Raw genomic sequence first — 12,837 nt, forward strand, 5'->3', positions numbered from 1 at the left:
GCTGTGATATCATTTCTTATTGAAAACTGCGGAATGCAGAAACATTATGAAGGTGATGGAATATGCTTGACTCACTTCACTACGCTCTCTGTTTCCAAAAAAAAAAAAATAGCATCTCTTCGCTCGTTAGATGCCTATTGTGTACCGAGTTAAACATACGGGTGAAGAAAGAGCCGTCAACAACAACAACGACGACAATCCTGAATTTGGCCACTTGAGCACATTACACGCTGTACAATAATAAGATGGATGCTTGACTATTGTTGGTAATTGGGAATCAACATATCTGCAGAGCGCATGAAAACGAGTAGTTATACAGTGTAACTACGGAAGAAAGACACATGGACAGGAAATAGCGATCTTTATTGTCCACGTTTCTTCCTTCCGCAGTTGCACTGTAACTGCGCGTTTTCTTGCAGTGTGCAAATATATCTTATAATAAATATATTTCGATACGGCGCTGCTTGCTTTGGAAGGAAAACCTTCAAAAACGTATAGCCGTAGTCCACCACTTATGCCTGTCTGTTCTGTTTCACTTCAACCGCTAAATAAGTAAAGAAAAAGGCAAGTGTGTTAGTATCTTGCGGCCACACAGAGAAAAAGCGGCGTCTGCGATTTCTCCCAAGTAGATGGTCCACTGCCCCCGTGCTCCCATTCACTGCCTGTTGACTTTATTACAAAGGCGGAAAGACAAAGCGTTTGCAACTCCTTCCCGCTCGCATGCTCGTGCGTGCGTGTGCGCCGTGTATATACGCTGCGGGTAATGCCCCGTCAGATTTGTATATCCACCCTTCTTTGTGCAATCTTTTTGATCCTTTCAGTTTTACCTTTTCTCCGGAAAACAATGGTGTATGTAAAAACGGCTCCTTCCTCGTGAAAGCTCACCGAAGCGATTCGACCGAGCACGCTGCGCGGGTGCAGCAAAGGCAGCAGCGGCGTGCATGAACGCATCGTCATACTCGCTGACCACCCGCCTCCTTTTGCTTCGGCTTTCTCGTACTTGACTGTTTCACTTTTACCTCCTTGTGAAACTTACTCCGAACCACGCCTCCTTGCTTACTGTAGATGTTTATTTTATACGGTTTGCCATCATTCGTAGCTAGCCGGCGGTTCTTTTGCAGTTATATACCTGATGCATGCCGGTGGCTGTCAAGATGTCTGAAAATCAAAGCTTGAACGTCGAGTGACCCTGTAGTGTCTGTATTGGCGCACCTCGTGTCCTACGGCTGAGAACTTATACATTGTAAAGAAGTTGCGTTTATATCTACAGTGCTGTCGAGAGTAATTTCAGGGTATGACGTCCCGTGTCTTGTTTTATCGTTCTGTTTAGGTGTGCGTGTTGCGAAATACCTTTTGCCACGTCGTAACTTATTATCGTAAAATGGTTTCACGCGTACGGCAAAACTGAGCGAAATCATTTCAGACAGCGTGCTCAGTTGATGTTCTTGCAAGACATTAAGAAGAAGAAAAGGCATGAAATTCACAACTCAAGCACAGATATTCGTAGTTTTTGGCTTTTCTTTCTTACTTTTTCTTCTTTTTTGTTATGGATAGTGGGCTGCATGCATTATAAGCCATATTTTTGAATCGTATGAACCCAAATGAAGCAAAAACCTTGATGTTGGACATGAAAGCTATTTATCACTAAACCTTCTGCCAATCTGCTTGGTTCTTTTTGGTTAGCTGCAACTGAGTTGCTGTATTTTGGAAAATTCCTTATTTAACGTTTCATTCTACGCTCTATATTTGTTATAGAAATGTACATCAGTATTGGACACTATCATTAGTTATTTTACATGAGTTATTGTAGGTATTAAAAAGTATACACTACTAACGAGAAAAGTTTATCTTATCAAGAATGATCTCAACAAGCACCGTAGGCTTTATTGAATGCATGTATACCTGATGTGTCTCTCAATCGTCTCTGTACCCCCGAGATTGCTTCGCAAAGATTTAAAAGAGCCTTCAAGGTTAACAAACGAGAATTCATTGACTGCACCTGTGTAACACGGCGTAGTTTCAATGGTATCCAAGTTATTGGTCAGAACGTCGCTAGACATGACACTGTTCCCTTTTGCAAAAGCTAATAACAATACCCGGGGTCTTGCGTCCCGAAACCTCGTAAGATTATGAGAGACACCGCAGTGGAGGGCTCCGGAAATTCCGACCATCAGACGTTTTTTTAATGTGCACTGATATCACACACGATCCAGGCCACAACCATTTCGCCTCCATTGAAATGCGGCTGCTGTGGCCGGAATCAAACCCGTCACATTCTGGAGTGTTTCTCGCATATGGGCCTTCCTGCCGCCTTAACGTGAAATGGAGGCTTGGGTTCCGTGTGTATGACTGTATTCTGTAGTACGAACTAAGAAAGCATAGTGAATGTGCAGAATCACGAAGACGTTTTTTTTTTTCACTCGGGACCTAAATTTGTGGACATCTTACTATAAACTTCACCGAAAGATGATGACATACGCAGCCATTAACTCACCCACATGGCCAATTGGGCGAAGCTCAAAGGGAAAAAAATACATATATGGGGTTTTGTGTTACAAAACTATGATCCGATTATACACTATGGCGTAGTAGATGACTCCGGAAAATTAGACTATTTAGACCGAGTGATGTGTTTTAACGCGTACTACCAACACAGTACGCGAGGCTGTAGCGATTCGCCTCTTTTGAATCGAGACCGCAGTGATCGGTATCAAACACTTGACGTTGGGGTCATCAGCAGCAAAGCACCGCAACTTTAACAACGTTTCGGAGCAGAAAAATACACGGAGTTGTGTATCGGATGCGAAAAAAAACACAAAATGAGAGTCAAGTGACATTTCAATGTTAAAATCGTTCATCGTTATTTCGCACACGTCAGACGAAGAGTCTGTTATAACGCTGTTTAGTGTTTACCACTCGGATTCGGTTTATTGTATGCCTCTGCGCCATCCACGTGACTTCATTAAAGTTCATTGTTGTGGTAGCAACACAATGGGGCGCTAATTTTGTTGACCGTCTCGCGGTCAAAGATGATGACCGCTTTTAGCAAGGCGTACGTACGACGCTGCTGACATGCGGGACCGTGGCATGGCCTTCTGCGTGGCGGAGAAAAAATAACTCTGTGTGCATCCTGCTGCCGAACGCCGGACGTAATCGTCGTGTTTTATGTACGATGTAAAATAGCGCTTGTGTGGTACTAAGGACATCTCTGCTGTTCTGCACGTACAAAATAATCCTCGGTTAGCTTACACCGCGTAAGCACTCGAAATTCGCACCGTTTCCAAGGTAACACAATTTCTGAGTACATTCATCTGCTCTTCTTTGTTTGCAAGTTTGTTCTTTATGTGATCACAATAATATTTATGCTTCAATGTGTGACTGTTCGCTGTGCTATGATTAATAATATGACGACATTTTTGTGATAAGAGTTTTCTTTCTTCCTGTTTTGCAGGTAAGCCCGACTGTCTACGTACCTCTTCGTTGCAAAGTTGCCGATTGAGACGGTTCCAGCTGTGAAATGCGTCATTCGACGGTACGCAGGACAGGTGTTTGACTGCAAATTTTCTTCTTTTCCTTGCACACCGATGCCAATTGTTTACTGTTGGTATCAACTTGCTGGTTTAGCTTTCACTTTAATTACTTTTATTTCGGAATATGAAGGTGAAGACTGCATTGAAAGCACGTGACTGGCTCGGGATATTACCAGTGTAGCCTCGACCTTCATTTTTAAAAATATTTACAGATAATATTTTATTCAGGCTTTGACATAGATACCACAGATGACGTATATTAAGACGCGAAGCTCCATGTTGTTAGTCAATAGGGACTATTTGAGTAAAAAGACGCCAAGTACAAGCTTATTTCTCGTTGAGGCTATAGTACAAACTCACTTCGTAAAGGTAAACAGCTACCGAAACAGTCAACGTTGTGGATGTCTTATTTTCAAGTTACCTGCACTGGAGCCACTCGAACTTTTTATTGAATCAACTCCAGATAATGTGGTAAGAAGGTACAGGCCAGCAAACGCACCTTGAGTTGACTTTCTCTGGATTACTCAGACTCAGGTAGAGCCGAAAGTGTTAGACAAAGTGAGTTCGCGTGAGTAATATTCTGGCCAGTGTACGTCCGAATCAGCCTCAAGCCGAAAATATATTCATTGAGTTAGTCTGAGAGATCTCCACCTTTTTGGCCTGTTTATATACAGTTCAATGAAGTAAACTTGATCAGTAATATTACCTTTACGTGAGCGCACGTTTATACTTGCGTCTACACGCGTCCGCTCACACATACTTCAGTGCAGTAGCGTTCATACACCAGCGCAAAATTAACGCAATAGTGTTAGAGAGCTCGTGTCGCAGGAATTCCGCCGTCGGCATCGGCCCCGTTGGTTGTCAGTGAAAAATCGTCCGTGGGCGAAAAATTGAGCAAGAAGCAAATAAAATAAAGAATGAAATTTTCGCTCCTATGGGGGATTTAACCCGGGCTGTTCGCGTGGCAAGCAGGTGTCCTACTACAAAGCCACGATGTCACTTGCAGCTGCTTCGGGAAAAAAGACTACATAAATGCCATGTAGTGGAAGGAGTCTCTTCAACGCATTTTGCTCGACAGGTGCCACGACGAAAACGAGCCCATTCGGCGATTCGTAGGTGCATTTGGGAGGCCATCAAACTACGTCGAAGAAGGCGAGAATAGTGCAGCCATCGCCGCTAAAAACACACAGGAACTTTCCAACAGCTCTAAAAATGGACAACTATGTTCGTCTAGTGGAGAACATATCATGCCTTCGCAGAGGTGTTCATCAAGCAAACGGCAAACGTTAGATAATATGCTGCCATGTGTGAGGCATTGTGAGACTCTTTATGCCCCTTCAAGAAATGCCGTTTCATCAAACCACAGCACTTGCATAAATCTAGCTTCTCATTCTCACGACATCATTGAAGAAGAGAAGTACTGCAGTTGTCATTTCACCGACCATAAGGCGATGCTTGTTGCGGTTGGCTGGAAGAGGTCTCCAGAAAAACAAGTCCAACAATTGTCAGATAACTAATGCAAGACGGAGGGCGGAATGTGACCATTTACGAATACAATTGTAATGCCTACGCACAGTTCATAATACAGGACCATGTGACTATACCACTGTGCAATATTTTCACGAAGTTGTTATAAAGCTGCTGTTTAATAGAATGAGACCCTGTACCATTACTACAGATACGTCGCGCTTGCGCGCGCGCGTGTGTGTGTAACAAAACATATTAATAAGTATGTGCTTAGTAGTTGAAGGGCGCACTAGGGGCCGGATTTCACTATCTCGTTCAACTTTTAAAGGCGAAGCTTAATGGTCCCCCAATTTTTTATTGATCAGTAGCCTGAGTTTGCCCTCCCACCCTTCCCATAAACATTTTCACAGAAACTTCTTGGTAGAAACATCTCGTGTCAGTATCTTGCAATAAAAAGGTCTTACCTGATTTTAAAAACTGGTAACCCGCATTTGAAGTTACAATATCATAAAGCGTCAAGCAAAGCGCAGATATACTAGCTGGTGGTGTTAAAGAGCTTTAACACCACGGCTAATTTTACGTCAATGAACTTATCAATAGACTCACTCAAACACAGATGGAGCCGTATGACTGAGTTTAAGTTACTTTAGGTCAATATTGTTTTGGTGAGTTTAAGGGAGCCTGGTTGAGTGAAATGTTTTAGTGAATATGAATCCACGTGAGTCCGGTTGAGGAAAAACCTTGATGAGTGTGAGTGTGGTGAGACCAAAAGGTCAAATATATTTTATGATTTAGTGTTAGTGTGCTGCACAGTTTTGGTCGGCGTATGCAGGAAGGTTGAGCTTCCTCCACTTTCAACCATTTTTTTTTAAATGCGCTGCATTGCTGAGAGCACGCATTGTGATCAAGTTGAACCCTTCGCTCGGTCATTGTATTTGCTTACCCACAACGACAGCATACAGCGCTGATTACTGAACTATTAGTCACCATCACCCAAGCAGCGAAGTGCGAAGGCGGCTCTCCATCGGTATAAAGAACGAAGTTCCATTTCCGCGGAGAACGAAAAAATAAAATAACACATATGTCTAGAGACACAGAGTGCCAATGCCTCTGATTGGTTTGTCCTGCTTTGTATATCCGGATAATGGCGCCATCTTTCCTGAGTCGAGCCAGAGGAGAAAATTAGCTCGTGTACATGATGAGAACGAGAAAGAAGGAAAGAGAGAGAAGGAAGAGCAGTCGAGACGATTCTGGTGACACTGAAACAAAGTTGATGGCTTTCCCCCCCCCCCCCCCCCCCCTTCCTTATCTCCTCTCGGAGCAGCATGCTACCATCCAGCACCTGCCACTCCGGAAGTTCACGCACGGGTCGTTTTGCATGCGCGTATAATTCTGCTTTTGTTTTTTGTTTTCATTTTCTAGCTCTGCCGTTCTTCTTTATGACCACCTGTCCTACCTCTCGCCGTTCCGTTTCGCGCCCGTCTCCCCTGCGAAACAATAGAAGTCCCGGAGACTCAAGAGAGGTTAGGAGGCGCTAATTCACGCGCCGAGGCCAGACGCTGCAGTTGAACCCGGGAATTCTTATGTTTCTTTCTCTACGTATTGTTCTGCGTTCGTCCTCTCTGCGTCAGTGGTGACGTGTGGGTGTTTCGAAAAAACGTTTTGAGCCGCGCGCGCATGGGGGCGCTGCTCGTTGACGCTGGGGCGACAGCGGTCCGAGACAATGGCTTCTGCACCAGGCCACCGTGATTTGTCTCCGCGGGCCTGGCTGTTCCTATTTTCCACGGTTCGCACGGCACGCTGGCGGCGCGCAATGAGCGCTCAGTGCGCACACAGACGTTTGTCAGCCGGCCCCGGCAGTATTTCCCGCCGCTTCTGTGACGACGCCGCCACTGTTTGTGTACGAGTGCGCGGCCACTGTGCGGCTCTCGTCTCGCGTTGTGCGGAACTCTCGCAATGCGTCCAACTTCTGGCGCGCTCTTCTTCCAGTAGAAGGATTCGCCGATGGTCGCGCCCTCTAAGCGTCATACTTATTACCACCGTGGGTTTTTTAGTTGTTGCTCTTGAACAGCGTTGTTGTTGTTCTCGTCTCTACAGCTGGCGTACTATATTGCTATGCTCAAAAGAATAGAGTGAACCTTTCTGTGAGGCGACTTCCAGCAACGCGTTGGAGGATTTCTAATCGTGTGCCAAATAATTGTAGCTGAAGGCACGGTGGGCTCTGGTGGCGTGTTCTTCTTTTGTCTGCCGCCACGGTACACATGTTAAGGTGCTCGGTTGCTGATTGGAAGGTCGCGGGCTCAATTCCAGCAGCAGTGGTCTCATTTCAATGAAGGTAAAATGCTAGAGCGCCGTCTACTGTGCGATGGTAGAGCACGTTAAGAAACACCCGATGGTATAAATTAGCGGAACTCTTCACTGCGGCTGGCCTCATCATAATCATATGGTTTCAGGACGTTGCACGGCAGATGACAACAACAACAACAACAACAACAACAACGACAACAGCAACAACAACAACAGCAGCAGTAGCAACAACAACAACAACAACAACAACAACAACAATAATAATAATAATAATAATAATAATAATAATAATAATAATAATAATAATAATAATAATAATAATAATAATAATAATAATAATAATCATAATACCTGGGATTCATGATTTATAAAACCAACCAAATTCACAAGTTGGAATAACGTACATAAATATGTAATGTACTGCTTTCTGGGGCTGCAAACATTCGTAAGCGTGAGGCAGTGCCACTCAGCTATAGTGGGACGGAATATGCGCAGCTAGTTCTTTGCGCGAGCGCTGTCGTATTCTTGGAAAAGGAAACACGCTCTAGAGGGAAATCAGCCCTTGGCAACACAACGGAGTCAGCGAGTCGCACAAATGAGGAATGCCGCTTGCCTTTTCGAGTCGCTTGCGTTTCGCGGTCACGTACGAGGCCGCATCTGTGGAAAGCTTCGCGCAGCGCGTGCTCTACATGACAGAGAGCGTCGACCAAAAGACATTGCCGTCAATTCTTGTGAATGACGTTGACGGCGACGCATCAAATTTGTTGTAGACTAGTTCGCTTTTCCTTGTGCAGTACACGAACAATACTGTTTTCGATTGAAAACTTTCTAACCTGTAAATTTTTGAGTAGGCTTGCGCGAAAGGTTTCGAGCTTATGCTATATATGCTGAAACTGCCATCAATAGAGAACTCATATGGCTTGCGTGGGCTTATGTGCGTGAATGACTCATTTTTTTGGACCCTTTGTGTACCCGGTGTGAAGCAAGTACTCACCAGAATTGCTCGTATGCTTCTATAGACATAGAGCTCAGTTAGAGCTCTGCAGAGTCTTGTGTTATCAACAAGTTTTTGTCTTCCTGGGAATGTGAGAAAAAATGAAACACGGCTAACCAAACACGAGCGTAGATTCAAACGCAGTAACAAACGCGAGCTTTAAAATTAAAAATTAAAAAAAAACATTATACATAGCAATACACACAAGTATGCTATGTGTGCGAATGTTGGAAAAACATTTTCACTTTTTTATAATTAGGAAAACGAAACCACACACTGAAACACATTACCACGTGTTGAGTCAAACTATCAGTCCAATTTTTGTCGAAGTTCTTATTACGCTGACGAAAGGAAGATTCATACTGTATAACACAGTAATTTCAATTCATTCAGTTCATATGTGCGATTTCAGAGTTAGAAAAAGAAGTGTGCTTGCACTATGACACTAGCCAACAATAGCGCATTACCCACGCCATTTCTTTATTTGTGTGATTGAGTACGAGCACACCGTATATCATGAAATGTCTCTGTAGTAGCTTGCCCCGAGCGGAAAACCAGTTAATGAGATTCTCTGGCCTTGACCAAACGCGTGACACGCACCGTTTCTCAGGCATAACATGCTTATTTTGGCGAAGCTGACCTATTAATATTTTTTTAGCTTGGTAAGGAAAACTAGGAGCGCAAATTTTTTTCAAGGTAATTATAAATAATAGTTCCTTGTCTCGAATATTTACATAGCAATAGACAGTTCCTAGTTAATAAGAGTGGTTTTCGTTTGCTCACGCACTAATCATGATTCACTGTGCTCCACAGTGAAACAGTCGAAATTAACGCACATTTTGTTTGCAGATCCACCTTTTCAGATCCCTCAACATAAATCAAGAACGTACTTATGTCAGACACTAATCTCTGCGAAAAAGTATTTCCCTATTCTAGTTATACTTATTAACATCACATTCCAAACACTGCCGCCCTAACCATTCTCTTTCGTATCGGGGAGTTGCAGGTCCTTTGCAGACCTGTCAGCATTGCCGTCATTAGGGTTTGTTTGTCTGCCTCTTTGTTATAGTTAATAGTAGTTTTTATTTCTATTTACGCCTTGCGGCTACAATCATAATACATATTTCATAGAAGAAAATAAAGCTGCTGGAAAGTGAAAATAAGAAAACTAGAGACCAATCAAACGCTTTTTTCAGAGCACTGTCATTGGTGCATGGTGTGCCCAGTTCGTTTAAAGTGTACCGATTGGGTTCGCTATTGCGACGTTACTTTGCAAAACTATATCGAACATTCTTCTGCGTGATTGTAACGTAACATCAGTTATGATGTCGAGTAAAGTGCACCGGGTGGCTTGTTGGTACGACAAGCGATTGAAACGAAACAGCGCAGGAAATGGAACACAAGTAGACAGGATGAACGCAGGCTAAGAATTAGATTTGTTGCCATCCGAATTCTGCTCCTGACAACTCACACTCGCACAAGGACTTGCGGTAAGATCACTTCAGTGTTATTGTCGCTAGACAGTGTGCGCATGTGCGTTGCCAGGAGTGGGTGTTTACTGACGTCAATAGGTTTCGTTAGTCTGCGTTCGTCCTGCATACGTTCTGTACGTTTGTTCTCACCTCTGCGTAGTCTTATTTGATTTTTAAAAAAATTACGCAATCTCCCACTAAAGGGAACTATGAGTAGCATGAGAAGCAGCGCATGAGTCGACTCAATGTTCCGTTCATCACGGGCAGCTTGTACAATTTCGACAAGTCCTTGCAAGTGGAGCACACCATGAGTTCACCGTATACTTTCTGTCGCACTCACTCGTCCCTAACTCTCGTTGGAGCACGCCACTCGGGTTCATCGCCACGCCACGCGGGAGCACGTGGGTTCATCGCGCGTCTGCAGCACCCCGACGCCATCACGTGATTGCCGAAAGAGTGTAAGGGGGAGAAGTTACAGCATCTTATCCGGGACATTGTACTGGACCACGGGTTGCAAAAGCCATCCGCCTCTTTATTCCTCTCTCTTATTTTCCATCTTCATTTCACTCTCCCCTTTGCCCCACAGAGGCTGAGCAGAAATCGCGCCCTTTTTTTTTCCTCAATCTCCCCTCCTCCTCCTTCGTTACACAGTCTGGAACAAGCTAGCGCGTGAGCGTGTTCTGGCAGTGCTCGGGCCAGGTACTGCGCATGCGCAGTAAGGGTGTTTACGCGCACCGAGTTGAACTCCGCCATAAGATGCTTCGCATCTAATAGAACGAACTTCTAGACGCCATAATAGGCATGATTTATGCGATTAATATAGCTTGTATACGTACGAAGTTTATCACGTGGCGCAGTAATATTTGCGCCGCCGTGACTCCCGGGGATCACTGTGGAAATCGGCGCCGTTTCTTGCGGGTCGCTATACGTAATGGACTTCCATCTCCCGAAGTCTCACGCGTGTGCGCCTGCGAATCGAAGCTTGGCGCCTTTCGAAGCAACAGCCCGCGGTTGCCAGATTGCCAGCTTTTCCGCGCGCGTAAACCCATAGAGCAATTTAGCTGAAAGTGGGGGCTCTGAGCTAAAAACGCACAAGATGAAGAGCGCCAATCACGAGAAGAGCATCGTGCCCGTGAAAACGCGGCTAGCGAAAAAGTGTCCCTTGGGTTTGTCTGTAGAATAAGAGAATAAAAATGAAATAACTTCAAGCACGTTAACAAGAAATAAAAAAAAACGCTCCATTATAGAACAAGTTTCTTTATGTGTACTTGTATAACGGAAAGTGTGTCGCGTGGCTCCACTGATGTGGTGTAATAGCCTGAAGTGGTGCGCTTTAAGACCGCTGTTGAGGACGTGCGCTGATGGCTTTAGCGCGCCCCGGCGTGTTACTTTTATGGCTTGGTTAATCGGCTGTGCCTAGATGCACTAGCTCATGGCTGTAACGTGACTCTCTTTGCGGCCCGTAAGAGCTTTTAATTGATTAGTATTATTTTTTTATGCAAGAAATCTTGTCAGAATAGGGCTGAAAAAAAAAGACTGAATGTATGCATAAACCTAAGCTGGACGTTGAAGTGTGATAAATGTGTTGTTTTAAAAAAAGAGAAAAGATAGAAAGACGCATTAAGTGACCTCATTACTATTTTTTTTAATGAGTAATCACGACGTAATACTACGACGTGGCAAATATAGTGAAAAATAAAAAAGCATGCTACCTTGAGAAACACACAACCCAACAGGATTATTTATGTATCCTGTGAGCTCGCACTATATTGCCACGCGTGTTGTTTTTATGCGTTCGGATTTTATTCAAAAGACTGTTTGCAATGCTCAGCGCTGGACACGCCGCCATCTTCAGGAAGATTCGCGATTGTTCAAGATCATTCCGTTAAGATTGCGCGCAGGACGCGAATAGCGTACCGTATTCAAGATGCTACGCTGCCACCACCAATAAAGCTGCAATCTTCGATTGGACATGCATAAGAGTCAGTGCTCTTTACCGCATGTCAGGTTATCGACGGCCGATGCCGTCTTCGCCGTCTACAGCAGGGTTCTCGAATTCATCACAGCCAGCTGGCCCCAGCAACGTAGTTTTGTCTCTCAGAGAGTGGGAAAGGAAAAGAGGGGCACAGGCTCAGGGGATGAGGTAGGGGCGAAGGGTATAGTTTGAACGCATTGTCAGCAAACGTTCTGATTTGATACAATTCCCATATCGCATGTGAAGTTGACTTCTGAAGGAGATTTGGGGCGAGGATTCCAACAAGATTTCGATACTTGTTGCTAAAAGCAGCAAAATCCGGGCGCCGATTCTGAGATACAGTTTTCATTTCCCGGTTGCGTTTGAACACATGGTGACCACAGGATGAGCGTCACGAAAACAATGCTTCAGACCGGTCAAGTATGTGTAGCTCAGGAACATACATACTGAGACTTCCAACTGCTGCCGTCTACAACGACATGACCACGTGAGAATATACTGTAAGGATTAACTATGATGAGATTGATAGGGTGCAATTCAGAATTATGTTGAGCAAATTTTTGTGTGCGTGTAATTTTCTGACGAAGGCGTTGTTGTCTTAGAGCCTCGGTCTCATTACACCATCTTACTTAATGTAAACTTTTTTTTCCACCATAGTCTTTTTCTAAGCCCCCCCTTTCTTTTAGTTCAAAACCAAGCAACCAAGTTAACATCGCATACTTAATATTCGCCTGTTATTACTTTTTTTACTGCCTATTATAAAAAAATGTGAGTCATAACCATCCTGTAGTCTCTCAGGAATTGAGTGCTTGCCCTGATACAACGAGCAAACGCTCTGTGTAAAGTGCAACGATATGAAGGCTGTTGCTTTAGAAAGGCTGCCACTTTATTTTCATTTGTGTGCAACGCGAGGCGATTCTGGAACCTCGAAGTGTAACGTTTCTCTCAGCCCCCCCCCCTTTTTTTTTGTTGAAACCTGCCAACACTTTCACATAGACAATTGATATTTATTCCAAACGGTAAAACCTAATTTCCGAGTGTTCTCGTGCAGGTGCTTTGGGACGAGAAGCGATAAAACTTTAATAACATCCC

At 44.2% G+C, this 12,837-nt stretch overlaps 1 protein-coding gene across 4 annotated transcripts in view; it reads left to right on the forward strand.

The window, feature by feature from the left end:
- Positions 1-12,837, forward strand: part of LOC119171892 (kin of IRRE-like protein 2) — a 309,161-nt gene that overhangs the window by 128,945 nt on the left and 167,379 nt on the right. Inside the window, exon 1 of one of the 4 annotated variants that reach the window (XM_075892093.1) lies at positions 3,503-3,532. The exons of the other annotated variants lie outside the window; for them this stretch is intronic. Coding sequence (XP_075748208.1) covers positions 3,518-3,532 — 15 coding nt within the window. The 5' untranslated portion in view covers positions 3,503-3,517. Of the gene's footprint in view, positions 1-3,502; positions 3,533-12,837 lie in introns of those variants that run through there. 4 annotated transcript variants of the gene reach the window in all.

The sequence above is a fragment of the Rhipicephalus microplus genome, chromosome 4 (genome assembly GCF_043290135.1).
Source record: "Rhipicephalus microplus isolate Deutch F79 chromosome 4, USDA_Rmic, whole genome shotgun sequence".
NCBI classification, from domain to species: Eukaryota; Metazoa; Arthropoda; class Arachnida; order Ixodida; family Ixodidae; genus Rhipicephalus; species Rhipicephalus microplus.